Genomic DNA, 20016 nt, shown 5'->3' with positions numbered 1-20016 from the left:
ATTATTACTAACGCTAACCCCGGCTTGTAGTTGTGATTATTTTTTGTAAATTTCAGTTTCGCCCTATTCACCCCCCCCTCTAGGCGACTATCAATTGGTATCAAAGCCCGGTGCTTCATTAGAGCCTAACCGCTCGAAGTGATGTCGGGAGATCACGCCAAGAAGGAGATGGAGACCGGCGACGACAAGCCCACTACAAGCCAAGGGAGCACTTCATCTTCATCGGAAGAGTCCCGCACCAAGAGAAGAGAGAAGAAGAAGAAATCCTCCAAGCGGAAGGAGAAAAGATCTTCCTCTTCTCACCATAAGGAGAAGAAGGAAAAATCTTCTCACAAGCCGCATCGGAGTGGGGACAAGCACAAAAAGATGAGGAAGGTGGTCTTCTACGAGACCGACACTTCATCGACCTCCACCTCCGGCTCCGACGCGGCGTCCGTCACTTCTAAACGCCAAGAGCGTAAGAAGTACAGTAAGATCCCCCTACGCTATCCTCGCATTCCTAAACATACACCTTTACTTTCCGTCCCATTAGGAAAACCACCAACTTTTAATGGTGAAGACTATGCTATGTGGAGTAATTTGATGCAATTTCATCTAACCTCTCTCCACAAAAGATTATGGGATGTTGTTGAGTATGGTGTACAGGTACCATCCTTAGGGGATGAGGACTACGACACGGACGAAGTGGCCCAAATCGAGCACTTCAACTCTCAAGCCACAACCATTCTCCTTGCCTCTTTAAGCAAGGAGGAATACAACAAAGTACAAGGGTTGAAGAACGCCAAGGAGATTTGGGACCTACTCAAGACGGCGCATGAGGGTGATGAACTCACCAAGATCACCAAGCGGGAAACGATTGAGGGGGAGCTCGGTCGCTTCCGTCTTCGCCAAGGGGAGGAGCCACAAGACATGTACAACCGGCTCAAGACCTTGGTAAACCAAGTGCGCAACCTCGGGAGCACAAAATGGGATGACCACGAAATGGTTAAGGTTATTCTGAGAGCCCTTATTTTCCTTAACCCTACTCAAGTACAATTAATTCGTGGCAATCCTAGATATACACAAATGACCCCCGAGGAAGTCATCGGGAATTTTGTTAGTTTTGAATGCATGATTAAGGGCTCCAAGAAGATCAACGAGCTTGATGAGCCTTCCACATCTGAGGCGCAACCCGTGGCTTTCAAGGCAACGGAGGAGGAGTCTACACCAAGTAGACAACCAATTGACGCCTCCAAGCTCGACAACGAGGAGATGGCCCTAATCATCAAAAGCTTCCGGCAAATCCTCAAGCAACGGAAGGGGAAGGACTACAAATCCCGTTCCAAGAAGGTTTGCTACAAATGTGGTAAGCCCGGTCACTTTATTGCTAAATGTCCATTATCAAGTGACAGTGACAGGGACAACGACAAGAAGGGCAAGAGGAAGGAGAAGAAGAAGTACTACAAGAAGAAGGGCGGCGATGCCCATGTTTGTCGGGAGTGGGACTCCGACGAAAGCTCAAGCGACTCCTCCGACGACGAGGACGCCGCCCACATCGCCGTCACCAAAGGCCTCCTCTTCCCCAACGTCGGCCACAAGTGCCTCATGGCCAAGGACGGCAAAAAGAAGGTAAAATCAAAGTCCTCCACTAAATATGAAACATCTAGTGATGAGGATGATAAAAATGAGGAGGATAACTTACGTATTCTTTTTGCCAACCTTAACATGGAACAAAAAGAAAAATTAAATGAGCTAATTAGTGCTATCCATGAAAAGGATGATCTCTTGGACTCCCAAGAGGACTTCCTAATCAAGGAAAATAAGAAGCATGTTAAGGTTAAAAATGCTTATGCTCTAGCAATGGAAAAATGTGAAAAATTGTCTAGTGAGCTAAGTACTTGCCATGAGACTATAGACAACCTTAGGAATGAGAATGCAAATTTGTTAGCTAAGGTTGATTCTCATATTTGCAATGTTTCAATTCCTAGAAATAATGATGATGATTTGCTTGCTAGGATTGAAAAATTGAACATTTCTCTTGCTAGCCTTAGAAATGAGAATGAAAAATTAATTGCTAAGGCTAAGGATTTTGATGTTTGCAATGCTACCATTTCCGACCTTAGAACTAAGAATGGTTTGTTGCATGCTAAGGTTATTGAATTAAAGTCTTGCAAACCCTCTACATCTACTATTGAGCATGTGTCCATTTGCACTAGATGTAGAGATATTAATGTTGATGCTATCCATGATCACCTTGCCTTAATTAAAAAACAAAATGATCACATAGCACAACTTAATGCTAAAATTAGAGAGCATGACTTAGAAAATGAAAAATTTAAATTGGCTAGAAGCATGCTCTATAATGGGAGACGCCCGGGCATTAAGGACGACATTGGCTTTCAAAGGGGAGACAATGTCAAAATTAATGCCCCTCCTAAGAACTTGTCTAATTTTGTTAAGGGCAAGGCTCCCATGCCTCAGGATAACGAGGGTTACATTTTGTACCCTGCCGGTTATCCCGAGAGCAAAATTAGGAGAATTCACTCTAGGAAGTCTCACTCTGGCCCTAACCATGCTTTTATGTATAAGGGTGAGACATCTAGCTCTAGGCAACCAACCCGTGCCAAGTTGCCTAGAAAGAAAACTCCTAATGCATCAAATGATCATGCCATTTCATTTAAAACTTTTGATGCATCTTATGTGTTGACTAGCAAATCTGGCAAGGTAGTTGCCAAAATTGTTGGGGGCAAACACAAAGGCTCCAAGACTTGTGTTTGGGTACCCAAAGTTCTTGTATCTAATGCTAAAGGACCCAAAACCGTTTGGGTACCTAAAACAAAGAACTAAATTTGTTTTGTAGGTTTATGCATCCGGGGGCTCAAGTTGGATACTCGACAGCGGGTGCACAAACCACATGACCGGGGAGAAAAGGATGTTCTCCTCATATGAGAAAAACAAAGAACCCCAACGAGCTATCACATTTGGGGATGGAAATCAAGGGTTGGTCAAAGGTTTGGGTAAAATTGCTATTTCACCTGACCATTCCATTTCCAATGTTTTTCTTGTTGATTCATTAGACTACAACTTGCTTTCTGTTTCCCAATTATGTCAAATGGGCTACAACTGTCTTTTTACTGATATAGGTGTCACTGTCTTTAGAAGAAGTGATGATTCAATAGCATTTAAGGGTGTGTTAGAGGGTCAGCTATACTTAGTAGATTTTGATAGAGCTGAGCTCGACACATGTTTAATTGCTAAGACTAACATGGGTTGGCTCTGGCACCGCCGACTAGCCCATGTTGGGATGAAGAATCTTCATAAGCTTCTAAAGGGAGAGCACATTTTAGGACTAACCAATGTTCATTTTGAGAAAGACAGGATTTGTAGCGCATGCCAAGCAGGGAAGCAAGTTGGCACTCATCATCCACACAAGAACATAATGACGACTGACAGGCCACTGGAGCTCCTACACATGGATCTATTCGGCCCGATCGCTTACATAAGCATCGGCGGGAGTAAGTACTGTCTAGTTATTGTGGATGATTATTCTCGCTTCACTTGGGTATTCTTTTTACAGGAAAAATCTCAAACCCAAGAGACTTTAAAAGGATTCCTGAGACGGGCTCAAAATGAGTTCGGCTTAAGGATCAAGAAAATAAGAAGCGACAATGGGACGGAGTTCAAGAACTCTCAAATTGAAAGCTTCCTTGAGGAGGAGGGCATCAAGCATGAGTTCTCCTCTCCCTACACGCCACAACAAAATGGTGTAGTGGAGAGGAAGAATCGAACTCTATTGGACATGGCAAGAACCATGCTTGATGAGTACAAGACACCGGACCGGTTTTGGGCCGAAGCGGTCAACACCGCCTGCTACGCCATCAACCGGTTATATCTTCACCGAATCCTCAAGAAGACATCCTACGAACTCCTAACCGGTAAAAAGCCCAACATTTCATACTTTAGAGTTTTTGGTAGCAAATGCTTTATTCTTGTTAAAAGAGGTAGAAAATCTAAATTTGCACCTAAAACTGTAGAAGGCTTTTTACTAGGATATGACTCAAACACAAGGGCATATAGAGTCTTTAACAAGTCCACTGGACTAGTTGAAGTCTCATGTGACGTTGTGTTTGATGAAACTAACGGCTCTCAAGTAGAGCAAGTTGATCTTGATGAGATAGGTGAAGAACAGGCTCCATGCATAGCGCTAAGGAACATGTCCATTGGGAATGTGTGTCCCAAGGAATCCGAAGAGCCTTCACATGCACAAGATCAACCATCCTCCTCCACGCAAGCATCTCCACCAACTCAAAATGAGGATGAAGCTCAAGTTGATGAAGGACAAAATCAAGAAGATGAGCCCCCTCAAGATGATGGCAATGATCAAGGGGGAGATGCAATTGACCAAGAAAAGGAGGATGAGGAAGAACCAAGACCGCCACACCCAAGAGTCCACCAAGCAATCCAACGAGATCACCCCGTCGACACCATCCTCGGCGACATTCATAAGGGAGTAACTACTCGATCTCGGGTTGCTCATTTTTGTGAACATTACTCTTTTGTTTCCTCCATTGAGCCACACAGGGTAGAGGAAGCTCTCCAAGATTCGGATTGGATGGTGGCAATGCAAGAGGAGCTCAACAATTTCACGAGGAACGAGGTATGGCATTTAGTTCCGCGTCCTAACCAAAATGTTGTAGGAACCAAATGGGTCTTCCGCAACAAGCAAGATGAGCATGGTGTGGTGACAAGGAACAAAGCTCGACTCGTGGCCAAAGGGTATTCACAAGTCGAAGGTTTGGATTTTGGTGAAACCTATGCACCCGTAGCTAGGCTTGAGTCAATTCGCATATTATTAGCCTATGCTACTTACCATGGCTTTAAGCTCTATCAAATGGACGTGAAAAGTGCCTTCCTCAACGGACCAATCAAGGAAGAGGTCTATGTTGAGCAACCTCCCGGCTTTGAAGACAGTGAGTATCCTAACCATGTTTATAGGCTCTCTAAGGCGCTTTATGGGCTCAAGCAAGCCCCAAGAGCATGGTATGAATGCCTTAGAGATTTCCTTATTGCTAATGGCTTCAAAGTCGGCAAGGCCGATCCTACACTCTTTACTAAAACTCTTGAAAATGACTTGTTTGTATGCCAAATTTATGTTGATGATATTATATTTGGGTCTACTAACAAGTCTACATGTGAAGAGTTTAGTAGGATCATGACACAGAAATTCGAGATGTCGATGATGGGGGAGTTGAAGTATTTTCTAGGATTCCAAGTCAAGCAACTCCAAGAGGGCACCTTCATTAGCCAAACAAAGTACACTCAAGACATTCTTGCTAAGTTTGGGATGAAGGATGCCAAACCCATCAAGACACCCATGGGAACTAATGGGCATCTCGACCTCGACATGGGAGGTAAGTCCGTGGATCAAAAGGTATACCGGTCGATGATTGGTTCATTGCTTTATTTATGTGCATCTCGACCGGACATTATGCTTTCCGTTTGCATGTGTGCAAGATTCCAATCCGACCCTAAGGAATCACACCTTACGGCCGTAAAACGAATCTTGAGATATTTGGCTTATACCCCTAAGTTTGGGCTTTGGTACCCTCGGGGATCCACATTTGATTTACTTGGTTATTCGGATGCCGATTGGGCGGGGTGCAAAATCAATAGGAAGAGCACATCGGGGACTTGCCAGTTCTTGGGAAGATCCTTGGTGTCTTGGGCTTCAAAGAAGCAAAATTCGGTCGCTCTTTCCACCGCCGAAGCCGAGTACATTGCCGCAGGACATTGTTGCGCGCAATTGCTTTGGATGAGGCAAACCCTGCGGGACTACGGTTACAAATTAACCAAAGTCCCTTTGCTATGTGATAATGAGAGTGCAATCAAAATGGCCGACAATCCCGTCGAGCATAGCCGCACTAAGCACATAGCCATTCGGTATCATTTTCTTAGGGATCACCAACAAAAGGGGGATATCGAGATTTCTTACATTAATACTAAAGATCAATTAGCCGATATCTTTACCAAGCCACTTGATGAACAATCTTTTACCAGACTTAGGCATGAGCTCAATATTCTTGATTCTAGAAATTTCTTTTGCTAAGCTTGCACACATAGCTCATTTGAATACCTTTGATCATATCTCTTTTATATGCTATGACTAATGTGTTTTCAAGTCTATTTCAAACCAAGTCATAGGTATATTGAAAGGGAATTGGAGTCTTCGGCGAAGACAAAGGCTTCCACTCCGTAACTCATACTTCGCCACCACTCCGAGCAACTCTCTCTTCTTTGGGGGAAAAATGAGCATCAAGGAAAAGGACTTCATCCTTGGGGGAGAGAGTAAAAGCTCAAACGCAAAAGGACTTCGTCTTTGGTATAATCTTAACTCACTTATTTATGACCAAAGGGGAAGATTGCACTTCAAGGGCTCTAATGATTCCGTTTTTGGCGATTCATGCCAAAAAGGGGGAGAAATGAGCCCAAAGCAAAAGGACCGCACCACCACCACCAAATTCAAAAACTTAAGTGCTTTCCAAAAGTCTTTATCATTCGGTATCCTAGTGTGTTCAAAAGGGGGAGAAAGTAGTTTTTCAAAAATGGTATATCAAAACCCTCTTGAACACTAAGAGGTGGATCTCTTTTAGGGGGAGTTTTGTTTAGTCAAAGGAAAAGCATTTGAAACAGGGGGAGGAAATTTCAAATCTTGAAAATGCTTTTTGCAAACTCTTATTTATTTACCTTTGACTATTTGCAAAAGATCTATGAAATGGATTTACAAAAAGAATTTGCAAAAACAAAACATGTGGTGCAAACGTGGTCCAAAATATTAAATAAGAAAGAAACATTCCATGCATATCCTGTAAGTAGTTTTATTGGCTCAATTCCAAGCAACCTTTACACTTACATTATGCAAACTAGTTCAATTATGCACTTCGATATTTGCTTTGGTTTGTGTTGGCATCAATCACCAAAAAGGGGGAGATTGAAAGGGAATTAGGCTTACACCTAGTTCCTATATAATTTTGGTGGTTGAATTGCCCAACACAAATCTTTGGACTAACTAGTTTGTTCTAGTGTATAAGTTATACAGGTGTCAAAGGTTCACAACATAGCCAATAAAATGACCAAGTGTTGGGTTCAACAAAAGGGCAAAGAGCCAACCGTAGGCCCTCTGGTCTGGGCGCACCGGACTGTCCGGTGTGCCACCGGACAGTGTCCGGTGCACCACCGGACAGTGTCCGGTGCACCAGGGGACTCCAGCTCGAACTCGCCATCTTCGGGAATTTCCAGGGGCTCTCGCGCTATAATTCACCGGACTGTCCGGTGTACACCGGACAGTGTCCGGTGCGCCATGGAGAAGCGGCCTCAGGAACTCTTCAGCTTCGGGAAAAGCCAACGGCTCGTCCGCTATAATTCACCGGACATGTCCGGTGTGCACCGGACTGTCCGGTGTGACTCCAGTGCAACGGCTATCCCGCGCCAACGGCTACCTGCAGAGGCATTAAATGCGCCGCAGCGCGCGCAGACGTCAGGTTTGCCCATACTGGCGCACCGGACAATGAACAGGAGCTGTCCGGTGCGCCACCGGACATCAAGGGTGGTCCACAAGTCAGAACTCCAACGGTCAGATTCCAACGGCACTGATGACGTGGCAGGGGCACCGGACATGTCCGGTGTGCACCGGACTGTCCGGTGCGCCATCGAGCAGACTGGCTCCCCAACGGCCACATTTGGTGGTTGGGGCTATAAATACCCCAACCACCCCACATTCATTGCCATCCAAGTTTTCCACTTCTCAACCACTTACAAGAGCTAGGCATTCAATTCTAGACACATACAAAGAGATCAAATCCTCTCCAATTCCACTCAAGTCTTTAGTGACTAGCGAGAGAGATTTGCCGTGTTCTTTTGAGCTCTTGCGCTTGGATCGCATTCTTTCTTTCTCTTTTGCTCTTGTGATCAACACTCAATTGTAACCGAGGCAAGAGGCACCGATTGTGTGGTGGCCCTTGCGGGGAAGTTTTGTTCCCGGTTGATTGAGAAGAAGGAAAGCTCACTCGGTCCGAGGGACCGTTTGAGAGAGGGAAGGGTTGAAAGAGACCCGGCCTTTGTGGCCTCCTCAACGGGGAGTAGGTTTGCAAGAACCGAACCTCGGTAAAACAAATCCTCGTGTCACTCTCCTTATTTGCTTGCGATTTGTTTTGCGCCCTCTCTCGCGGACTCATTTATTATTACTAACGCTAACCCCGGCTTGTAGTTGTGATTATTTTTTGTAAATTTCAGTTTCGCCCTATTCACCCCCCCCCTCTAGGCGACTATCAAATACCTATACTCATACTTTTGTTTAATCGTCTAATTTTTTATCTCAAGCAACTAGGACGAAGTTATGACTCCATAGCAAGTTTTATTATTTTTTGACCACATTTGGTATTTATTTATTTCGGCTTGGAAAGGCATTTGAACCATAGAAATTAGTAAATGGTCCAAAAAGGGACACCTTTACATGAAGTAAATTTGTAACAGTTAGATGAAGATTTGGTGTACTTTTGAAGCAAAAAATAGATAAAAGCTAGAAATATAGCTCAAACTATGAAGTTGCAGTTGAATGTTATGAAACATAGTGAGAGATGTGTCCATTTGTGAAGCATCTATATTCATACTTTTCTATAATCATCTAGTTTTTTATCTCAAGCAACTAGGACCAAGTTATGGCTCCATGCCAAGTTTCACTATTTTTTAACCACTTTTAGTTATTATTTATTGATTTCAGCTTGGAAAGGCATTTGAACCATAGAAATTAGTAAATGGTCTAAAAAAGGGACATATTTACATAAAGTAAGTTTGTAACAGTTAGATGTATGATTGGTTCACTTTGTAAGCAAAAAATAGATAAACTCTAGAAATATAGCTCAAACTGTGAAGTTGCAGTTGAATGTTACGAAAAGTAGTGAGAGATGTGTTCATTTGTGAAGCACCTATATTCATACTTTTGTATAATCATCTTTTTTTATCTCAAGCAACTAGGACCAAGTTATGACTCCATACCAAGTTTCTCTATTTTTTACCACATTTGTATTTATTTATTTTTGGCTTGAAAAGGCATTTGAACCATAGAAAATAGTAAATTGTCCAAAAAGAGGACATCTTTACATGAAGTAAGTTTGTAACGGTTAGATGAATGGTTGGTGTGCTTTTTGAAGCAAAATAATAGACAAAAGTTAGAAATATAGACCATTGAAATGAGTAAATAATCCCAAAACACATATATACATGAAGTAACTTTATAACATTTAGATAACAAAATGGTACATTTTGAATAGTACACGGGTTCTTAGATATATTTTAGGCCATATTTTAGATACATGTTGTTGAAATTATAATTTCTACCAATATGTGTGTAATAATTCATTTATATTATAGAAAATAGTAGATATATATCATATAATTCAACTGACGTCCCATAGTGTGATGTTGGTATCATCTTTGTTTGTTCGGTAAGGTTTTGGGTTTGATTCCTTTGGAACCATCTTTTGGCTATTTTTTGCCTTTCTTTTTTCTTTGCAACGGTAGCCCAGATACGTAACAACATCCTAGAGATGTAACAATGAAAACTACGTAACTGTAAACCCTAAAATGTGTTAGGAGTTCATGTATTCCTTCTATGTCTTTTATAAGAAGTAACACTAAGAAATTGAGTGAACATAAGAAAAAATAGAAATATCTTCAATCTAGTAGGATAAGATATTCTCCTCATGAAATTTAAAAAAATGCTCTTAAATAAAAATATATTAAAGATTAAGTGACTCTTGGTAAAAGAGAATACATTATTTTCCCGAAATGAGTAGGGCAATGGATATTAGTTTTAGTTAACTTGAAAGTTGATCCCATACTCAAAAGTAATTTCTTTCCTAAAATGAAATAAAATGAGTGGATGTCACATTTTGAGCCTTTAACTAAACAAGGGAATAAAATAATTAATATAAATATATAGATTTATAAAAATATATAATCTACATTCATGTCGATATTGTGGATGTTGCATTTAGAATAGAATTTGAAAATCATGTTTCAATTTGAACTTGAAAACTGAAAATAAATTAGAATGCAGAAAATAAAAATCTCTCATCTCAGCACATGGGCCGAAACTGCTTCACCCGGCCCATTTCCACTCTCACGCGCGCAGCCCGCCAGCGGTCACGCCAGCGCGCCCTGTGTCACCGCCGTGTGGGGCCCACTTCTCAGCCCTTGTTGCGCGCGCGCCAGTCTCACCCAAGACCTCTGCCGGTGGGCCCCTGTTGTCAGCCCTATCCCCTTCCTTTGGTCCGAACGCTGCGGGCGCTAAAACAGAAGTCGCGCCGTGGCCGTCCGCGAATCCTGGCCGGCTCTGCGTCCACGCCTCTGGGGCGCTAGCCGCGGACCCCACTAGCCAGTCGAGCTTCTGCCCACGGACCAACTGCACTCGCTGTGTGGTGGACCCGGCTCCGGTGGCCTTCTTCCTCACCAGATTCACGCGCCATGCCCGCGCAACAGAAGCTGCCGAGATTTCTGTCGGCCGGATCATAACAAACGCTCTCTCCTGTGTATAAATATGGGCGCCCCGTGGCCACCTCGACCCATCGACTTGACCTGAGCCATCCTCCATCAACCCTCGAGAGCGCCGCCACCACCATAGATCCGCCGTAGGATAATCAAGCCTACACGGTCGTTGTGTTCTCGCTTTCGGGTTTAGGAACATCCCCGAGCTTCGTGGAGACTATACAGTGGACATCGGAACTCGGGGCGTAACCAAGTCTCGGTGAATTGCTCGCCGTAGCTTGGGTGCCGCCAATCGTCGTGGCTGACCCCCTCTCCATCACCACAGTCGGTAAGTGCCCCTCTCTTGAGTTCGCCATCGTCTCCTTCGCATGTAACACCGATACTCCGAGAGTTTACGCGCTAGAATCGTGTCCCGACCTTCACCGGTGATGGCGCCACCGCGCTGGTCGTCGGTGGCACCGGACTCAGGTCGGTGGGAGGTTGGTTCGACCTCGGCCGTTGGATGCTCAATGGGCGGACCCGATTAAATCACTCCATTGCCTTCACGCTTTAAGGATGGACCGTCGGATCATATGCGTACGACTTAGATTGATGATCGCGTACCTCTTTCGTGATGGATTCCTGGCCGTTTGATCAAAATCGGTTGGCTAGGACTGCATACCGGTTCAGTGGGGTTTGAATCTAATCTAACCCGCTCGATCGTAATCCAACGGCCCACAGACGAAGATACCCCTTCAGCCAACGCGTTTTGCAAAAGAACCCTTACATTTCCATGCAATCAACCCGCCATCCCCGCAGGGTGGATGTGAGTCTTAGAGAAATATACGAATTAGCCCCTGGTCTTTTGTAGAATAGTGTCCCCAGTCCGATCAGTGAATAAAGGGGATAAACAATTCAAAAAATGATTTTTAGTTTAGAAATAAATCCAGAAACTTATATAATTCATATTAAATTCATTTTAGCTCCAAATTAATTCATTCCAGAGACATTAATTTTGTTTTAATATTGTCTACCACTTAGTACCTCTGTTTAGCAATGAAACATGAATTAAAATTATGCATCTGAATTAGTCTATGCCAGGTACTCAATAACTCCAGAAATTCATAACTCAATAATCGTAACTCTGTTTTGATCCATTATAGTTGCATTAGTCTCACAATAATATTTATTATTATCTGGTAACTTTGTTTTGTCATAAAATATAGGTTAAAATGTTGCACTTAGTCTATTCTATATTTAACCACATGGATCTTCGGAAAACCATAACTTCATAATCGTAGCCCCGAATTTAGCGGTTCTCGATCCCACGATCTTGTAGCAACACGTAGATTATTATTATTCAGTTTGTGCTTATGTTTGGTGTGATGTTAATTTTGCCTATACCATGTTTCGTTTGTATTGCTACGACTAGCAGTGAGGACACGAGTCACGTGAAGATCATCCTGGTACCTGGAATCTCAAGTCCCAGGCAAGTTGTGCCTTTGATCACTTCTTTTTACCCAGTCATGTTCTGATTAATCATAATGATCTGCATAGGTTAATTTTGATGGGACCCAATAGGTTACCCTAGTTTGACTATCTTTATACCTTGTTCACCACTGAATCTTTGGGTAGTACCTGCTATTGCTTTATGTGGTTTTGGGTATAGAGATACACATTACTATTCATGATTATATTTTATTATCAGTTGTTATTTACTGTTCATGTTAAGATCATTATGTTAATTGGAACATGGAGAACCACCCGGGAAAACAGTGCTACCACAAGGGTTTGATGGGACGCCCTTGGCTGATTAATTAGGAAAGCTAGTGGATGACTACCTTACCCGAAAGGGGCAAGGGCAGTAGGGGAGTGGTCAGTGTAGGGAGGCCCTTGGGATGATATTACTGCGATGGCGGTCATGCGAGGGATTCCTGCATTGGAGCTTCCTATAAACTGTAGCGGGTTTTCTGAAGCTAGTGGAACTTTGTAAAGGCCTCGTAGTGTTACCCTGCCTCGCCTCCTCGGTAGAGGTGTATGGGATTGGCCGTCTCTTGGCAGATGGTAACATGACTTGTGGGTAAAGATGTGCAACCTCTGCAGAGTGTAAAACTGGTATACTAGCCGTGCTCACGGTCATGAGCAGCTCGGACACTCACATGATTATATTATGGAACTAAATTCAATTTGTCATATGCATTGCATCGCAGGTGAGGTTGTTACTTTTGTTCTACTGCTTAATTGGGTTGGTATTTACTTATACTTAGTAATTGCTAATAAAATTTTGACCAACTTTAAAAGCAATGCTCAGCTCTAACCATCCTCTTTGGTAAGCCTTAGACTTCACATGAGCTCCCACCTTTGGCGAGTTCATGCACATTATTCCCCACAACTTGTTGAGCGATGAACGTATGTGAGCTCACTCTTGCTGTCTCACACCCCCCCCCCACAGGTCAAGATCAAGTACCACAGGATGAGGTGCATGGAGGATGCTGCGATGTGTTTGTGAGAGGTCTAGGTCGTCGTCTCCCAGTCAACTTTTGGTTGCTGGACTATTGTCTCCTTATAATGTAATCATTTATTTATTTTGTATAGAACCCCTATTATATAGTAAAGATGTGACATTCGATCCTGTGCCATGAATCATCATATGTGTGAGACTTGGTCCCAGCACACCTGGTGATTGTTCGCGCCCGGGTCTTGGTGCCCCGAAACCCGGGTGTGATAGTAACCCAAATAGACGTTTGGACCGAAGTTTGACGGAAACAACGTGGAAGGAGATCACTTATGGTAGTTTGGCAATGGAGGGGAAAAACTAAGCACAAAGTAAAACTAGGGGTAGCAACAAGGAGAGAGTCCAAAGTAAGGGGAGGAATATAAAAAACCCAATGTTGGTCTCCTGATTATATAGGCTTGAGAAAACAGTTCGACTTGCAAACAACAGGGCTCTCGATTAGGTTTTCGTCGTCGATTTAATTTTAGTGGTAGGGCTAGGTACCTCTTAACATTTTTTCTATTGATGCTGTAATTTTTCTACTGAAATAGGAGTTGTATGCCTCTGCTCTCTATAGTAACTAGACGATGCCATGCAAGTTGCTGTGGGATTTTATAGAGAGTACATATTGATAAAAGAATGTACTCCCTCTGTTCTTAAATATATGACGTCGTTGACTTTTTTGAAAACTTTATTTTAGTGCTGAATTGCCATGGTTATCTAAACATATGTATCATGTTATTGGAAGATATAACTAGAAAGGAGAATATATGGTACATCGAGTATATATTTGTTCAAATATGAATTCTCCTTTTATCATGGAACAATATGATCAACTAGAGGACTGTGTTAAAGATATCCATATCATGTCTAGTTCCACTTGTCCTTCTTTGTATGTTTTGCAACAATAGGGTCAACTTCAAGAAGGGGAGCAAGGTTGGATGATGTCAAGACCTACAACAACATCTGGTGCAGACACCAACTACTTTGAGTCGAGGATGACTCAAAACCAAGGGAGAATGATGAGTACATGGACATTAACTATATGGCCACACACAGACTCCGTTTTTATGTTTTAGACACCGTTGGAAATCTAAGGAGATAAGCTTTCCAGCCCAACTAGTCCCACGTCAAAATATGATCGGAGCTGATGGGAATCATCGTAAAAAGATGATGTCCAGAATATGGCAGAAATCAGTGACATATGTTTTTTTGCCTAAAGGCCTTGCACATAATATGGTTGCTTGACCACCCCTTTGGCCACCGCCTAAGTCAAGCATAACTCAAATTTAAGTGGGGAGGATGATGAGGACATCACTCCCATACAAACAATGCATGGACCGACAACACGAGCACATACACGAGAGCTAAATCTCTAGGTTCGTTCTAACCTAATCAATTATGTTTTAGATCTTACACTTGGTGCCATAGTTGTTTTGATGATTAGGAATCTTGGAGAGGACCATCAAGGACTTGGAAAAGGCTAATATGTGAAGTAGGAGAAGCTAGGACGTTCACGACAAGAGAAAGCCAAGTTCGACTTAACTTCGTCTTCACCTCGGAATCTAGGACCAGTCTGCGCTAAAACGGACGCCCATGATGAATCCAAACTCTACTTAGGATGGGCTTTATATGGATGGAAAGTCAAGGAGATAAGCTTTCCAATCCAACTGGAACCACCTTACAATTCATCTGGAGTCAACAAGAATCGTCAAAACAAGTTACCATTCAGATTCTATTTTGATGTTGTGACACCGTCCGTTGGGCCATTGGGCTGTGTATCACGTTAGAGCCTAATAGAGGTGCGATCAGGGGGTCACGTATGACCCTAACCTCTATTTTATCATCAGCCGCCACCACATTAGGGTTTGGGGGTTTTGGACCATATCGTCATTGAACGGTTCGCTGTTCATCGGTTAGTGAGACCCCAACTCGTAATCAACATAATTTTAGTTACATGCTTCTGTTCTTGCTTGTGTTCTTGATATTGCTTGCAGGGGTAAGCCTTCGTGGCAAGGTCACTCTAGTGTGACGGGTGATAACCAACGGAGCAGTGGTGTAGAGATTGCGAGCATCCGTTTGTTCGGAGCCTTGTATCATCAACGTCGAGATCTCTACACAATCAAATTATTATACCTCATGGAAGATTGGACCTCGCCCTCTATTTCAAACCCTATATCATAGGGCTTCTGTTTAATATGGTCGCTCAATTTGGGATGATAGATGATACCACACCGGTCTGGTGATCGATGGCTGACGATTTTCGGTGTTGCGTTATACTATCTTTCGTGAACAGGTTAAGGTCATATTTAGAAAACCAAAATTTTCTCCAAATCTTCTCACTTCTTTATGAACCAGTCTCAGGTTAGGCTTGTCACTTCTCTAGCAGCATATGTAGTTGCGCGATGCTTTAGCAGGCAGGAGAGACCAGCGACTAGCCGACTAGTGTTCGCGCTTTGTATTGCAGTTGCAGCATACCGAGCAACATATTCAAGGGTAAGATAAGAGGGCCAGACATGAATAAGCCTCCAACTCTGGTGGTCTGGCATTACTTGTTACAGGCTACATACACGACGATTATTCTTACTAACTGATCACGGCAAATTCAAAGAGGCGGCTTGCGGCGACAGCCGGCGCCTTTGCCATGGAACGTCAGCAGCATGCATTGATCAGAGGTGGTCGAAGATGATGCCACCGTGCGCGGCGAAGAAGGGCGCGAAGACGAGCGACTCCACGGCCATAAGCTTGATGAGGATGTTGAGGGACGGTCCGGAGGTGTCCTTGAGCGGGTCGCCGATGGTGTCCCCGATCACCGCCGCTTTGTGCGCCTCCGATCCCTTGGGCCCCAGCGACCTCGCCTCCTCCGACAAGCCGGCCTGCAGGAGAGACAATGGTTGCTTGGTTACTCCTCCCCGCCGGCCTGCATGGTCAACTTGCGTTGAGAGGGAGGGATATAAGAAATAAATACGTTCTATTCTACGACCTCGATGTACTTCTTGGCGTTGTCCCATGCACCCCCGCTGTTGGAGGCAGAGATGGCGACCTGGACGCCGGAGACGAGTGCGCCGGCGAGGAGCCCCGCGAGCGTCTCGACCCCGAAGAGCGTACCGGCGACGAGCGGGCTGAACATGACGAGCGCGCCCGGCGCCATCATCTTCTTGAGCGAGGCGTCGGTGGAGATCCTGACGCAGGTGGCGTAGTCCGGCACGGCGAGGCCCTCGGCGAGGCCCGGGATGGTGTCGAACTGGCGGCGCACCTCCTCCACCATCCTCAGCGCCGCGCTTCCGACGCTCCGCATGGTCATCGCCGAGAACCAGTAGGGGAGCATGGCGCCGAGGAGGAGTCCCACGAACACACGCGGGCTCAGCACGTCCACCGCCGTGATCCCGGCGCGGCTGACGTACGCGCCGAACAGCGCCAGCGACACCAGCGCCGCGGAGCCGATGGCGAAGCCTTTGCCGATGGCGGCCGTGGTGTTGCCCGCGGCGTCGAGCGCGTCCGTCCGCTCCCGGACCCGGTGCGGCATGCCGGCCATCTCCGCGATGCCGCCGGCGTTGTCGCTGATGGGCCCGTAGGCGTCGATGGCGAGCCCCGTGGCGATGGTGCTCAGCATCCCCAGCGCCGCCAGCGCGATGCCGTACATGGCCGCCAGGCGGAAGCTGGCGTAGATGGCCGCCGCGATGGCCATGATGGGCACGATCACCGACTTGTAACCCACCGCCAGGCCGAAGATGACGTTCGTCGCCGCGCCCGTCCTGCACGACCGCGCCACCGCCTGCACCGGGCCGTACGCGTTGCTCGTGAAGTACTCGGTGACGTAGCCGATCACGAGCCCCGCCCACAGACCGGCCGACACGCAGATGAATAGGTGCCTGCAGTTTCAAGCGTGATTTCATATCATCAGGGCATGCAGCAGCAGATGTTAATCAGATAATAAACTTGAAATCTGACATGCACGTACCAGTTCTTGACGTGCTTGTCGTTGCCGAAGTCGAAGAGGGTGAAGCTGGGCGGCAGGGCGAGGAAGGTGACGGCGGCGATGCCGGCGGTCATAAGCACGGTGGAGATGAGGATCTGCCGCTTGAGCGCCGGCCCAACCTCGTCGGAGCCCTTCACCTCGGTGACGTCGGTGGCGACGACGGTGGTGATCGCGCACACGAGCAGGCCCACGGCGCTGATGAGCAGCGGGTACATCATCGCCGTGAGGTTGTGCTCCGCCCCGAAGGAGGAGATGGAAGCCACGAAGAGCGCCGCGCAGGACGACTCCGCGTACGACCCGAACAGGTCCGACCCCATCCCGGCGATGTCGCCGACGTTGTCCCCCACGTTGTCGGCGATCACCTACAGTCCATCACACATATACGGCACGGCATCAGGTACGTACATGTACATTGTGGGACGACCATAATACGTGTACGGAAAGCATATATGTGTGTGTGTTTGTGAGATTTGTCGGAGCTTTTGCATGTCGTATATGTGTGATGTACTGTGTACCGTGGACGACTGTCGTGTGTACGCATGTACGGCCGGCACGACCTATATTCCATTTTACTAATAATTATCTGTAGCAGGAAAAAAAATGGAACACGAGTAATGGGTGTGGGTCCATACAGCGGTGATCGATGTTGCTTCGAGATACGTACGTGTAGGGCATGATGAATCAAAGCAACCAGAAGCAGACAGCATGACGTTGCATGCAGAGAGCGTGACAGTTACGTGCGTACCGCGGGGTTGCGAGGGTCGTCCTCGGGGATGTTGCGCTCGACCTTCCCGACGAGGTCGGCGCCGACGTCAGCGGCCTTGGTGTAGATGCCGCCGCCCACGCGGCCGAACAGCGCGACGGAGGACCCGCCGAGGCCGTATCCGGTGATGGATTCGTAGAGCCCGCCCCAGTCGTCGCCGTAGTAGAGGCCGAAGAGATTGACGGCGGCGTAGAGCACGAGCAGCGCGCTGGAGGCGAGGAGGAACCCCATGGCGGCGCCCGACCGGAACGCGGCGGCGAAGGCGCGCCCCACGCCGTGGCGGGCCTCCAGCGCCGTCCGCGCGTTCGCGAACGTCGCCACGCGCATGCCGAGGTACCCGGACAGCACGGACGTCGCCGCGCCCAGCAGGAACGCCACCGCGCTGAAGGCCGCGTTCGCCAGCGCCGGCCGGCACTCCCGCGACGGGTCGTACGCGCACGGCCCAGGGCGCGCGCTGAACCGCTGCGCCGAACCCAGGAACACGAAGATCACCACCGCGAACGCCGCCGTGAACACGGCCAGGTACTTGTACTCGGTTAGCAGGAACGACGTGGCGCCGACGGAGATGGCGCGCTGGATCTCGGCGCACCGGGCCTCCACGAGAAGGTAGTCCATGCCGTCCTCCTCCACATGCTCCTCCTCCTCCCTCACGTTCTTATTGCCTCCTCCACCGCCGTCCTCGCCGGCGTGCGAAGGCACGGGGACTCTGGCCACCACATACCACTGCAACAACGCGAAAGCGATGCCAACCAATGCCGCTACCGGGATGAGCACCTCAACCGCCGCGGTGCCGAGGACAGCCATGGCTGCGCACGCCTCAAGACGATGGAGGGAGTTGTTGGGAAGATGTTGGGAAGAGTAGTGATGACCAAACAGGGGGGTTTAAAAAAGAAGGGAAACGGGTGTATAACAACTTACGGGCGCACGCCTTGGTTTCGGTGTGTATCACAAATCAGTCCTCTGATGTCCTCTGATGAGACATTATGAAGGTTAGCAACTAGTGAGCATGATAATATCCTACATTTTAAAGGGTTTAAATGAACGAATTAGTCATGCTTACTTGCGGCCACCGAGTGGCAACCTGTTAACGCGACCGTTTGTTGGAGACACAGTAACAGAAGGGACTGTACGGTGAATGCTTCGTGCTGTGCTGTGATGTGTTCACGATTTTGTTGCTTATGCAACTGATTTTGTCGCTGCCTCATGCTTTTCGGAGAAAAAGTTGCTGAACGTGTTAGGAGATACCGGGCCTAGATATCTCTATCTTAATATATAAAGTTCAAACACATATATGGTACGTTGTATGAAGATGAGATGCATGTTTGGTTAAACCTTAGGATAGCAAGGGATGATGTTAGAGATGCAAGGTAGGTTACCTGCTGTTTTAATTTTTTGTGGGTTATCTATAAACCCGCAAAAATTTAGTCTATTGATAGGTTCATGAATAAACCGTCTTACATTCATAAGATATTATTATATCGTCATAAAAAGTTTAAAGCTAACCCTCTCTAGTACTCATTCACCAAAAGAAGAGAGAAACATAATGAACTTCTAAATACATGATAGATGCATGAACGATAATTGTCTGAAGCATGACACTTGGACAACTTAAGATGAAGCCATGATTTAAAGGGCGAGAACTCGGAGAAAAAGCATCGAATGCGACAGAAGTGTCACCTACTTTCCTTTTAGTGTTTCTCTCCTAGACAGCTCATTATAGCTATCCTTATGTATGCATTCACGTTTTCTTCCGGTCATAGAAGTTACGTGGACTACCTTCTTTCTAGCCACCGGTTTCGAAGAGTAGAGAGTTATCCGTGACTTGCGATCTAGCTAACAAATCACTATAATTGTTCCTATAGTTTATTTTGGAGGATAGCATTGCAAAATGATAGCTTTGTTGGTTTTGGGTTCCTTATGGTGGAACCAATCCACCCGGATTCAAAATTTTGATTTGACACAAGTGCTCGCATTTTCCTAGATTTATTTCATGATTAATAGTGCTATTCTTTCAGTGGTAAACGATATTGCTCCCATCGACAATGAGACACCTATGGTGGCTTTGTCAATCTTGAGATCTACCAACAATTTTAGTATCTTGGAGGTGCTTGTAGAGGTAAGTGTGGTGCGTGCATATATGGATGTTTGCACCTATAATGTGTTTTTAAAAAAGAATAAATTTAGCATCTAGCATTCTAATTTACTGAGATGACTCACATGTTGCCACCCTATTATGACATTTTCAACTTTTAAGTTGGTTATGGAAATTCAAGGAGTGAA

General features: G+C 45.9%; 1 protein-coding gene across 1 annotated transcript; it reads right to left on the bottom strand.

The window, feature by feature from the left end:
• Positions 1-15419: 15419 nt before the first annotated feature.
• LOC100286099 (pyrophosphate-energized vacuolar membrane proton pump) lies at positions 15420-18621 on the bottom strand. Its single transcript, NM_001158987.2, has 4 exons — positions 17719-18621; positions 16956-17335; positions 15978-16866; positions 15420-15870 (listed from the first exon to the last, which is right to left on the bottom strand). Exons 1-4 carry the CDS (start codon positions 18538-18540, stop codon positions 15664-15666), a joined length of 2298 nt encoding a protein of 765 aa, NP_001152459.2. The 5' UTR covers positions 18541-18621; the 3' UTR covers positions 15420-15663.
• Between the last annotated feature and the right edge of the window lie 1395 nt (positions 18622-20016).

This window comes from Zea mays, chromosome 6, assembly GCF_902167145.1.
Source record: "Zea mays cultivar B73 chromosome 6, Zm-B73-REFERENCE-NAM-5.0, whole genome shotgun sequence".
Taxonomy (NCBI): domain Eukaryota; kingdom Viridiplantae; phylum Streptophyta; class Magnoliopsida; order Poales; family Poaceae; genus Zea; species Zea mays.
Note: the sequence above shows the minus strand (reverse complement) of the source record. Positions and strands in the feature narration are given on the sequence as shown.

Bases quoted from the DNA above. Each gene is read 5' to 3' on its own strand.
- LOC100286099 (NM_001158987.2), bottom strand. From the start codon at position 18,540: ATGGCTGTCCTCGGCACCGCGGCGGTTGAGGTGCTCATCCCGGTAGCG. The intron at 16,867-16,955 runs GTACGTGCATGT...TTGAAACTGCAG, and splicing joins GACAAGCACGTCAAGAACTG to GCACCTATTCATCTGCGTGT. The intron at 15,871-15,977 runs GTCGTAGAATAG...TCTCTCCTGCAG, and splicing joins ACGCCAAGAAGTACATCGAG to GCCGGCTTGTCGGAGGAGGC.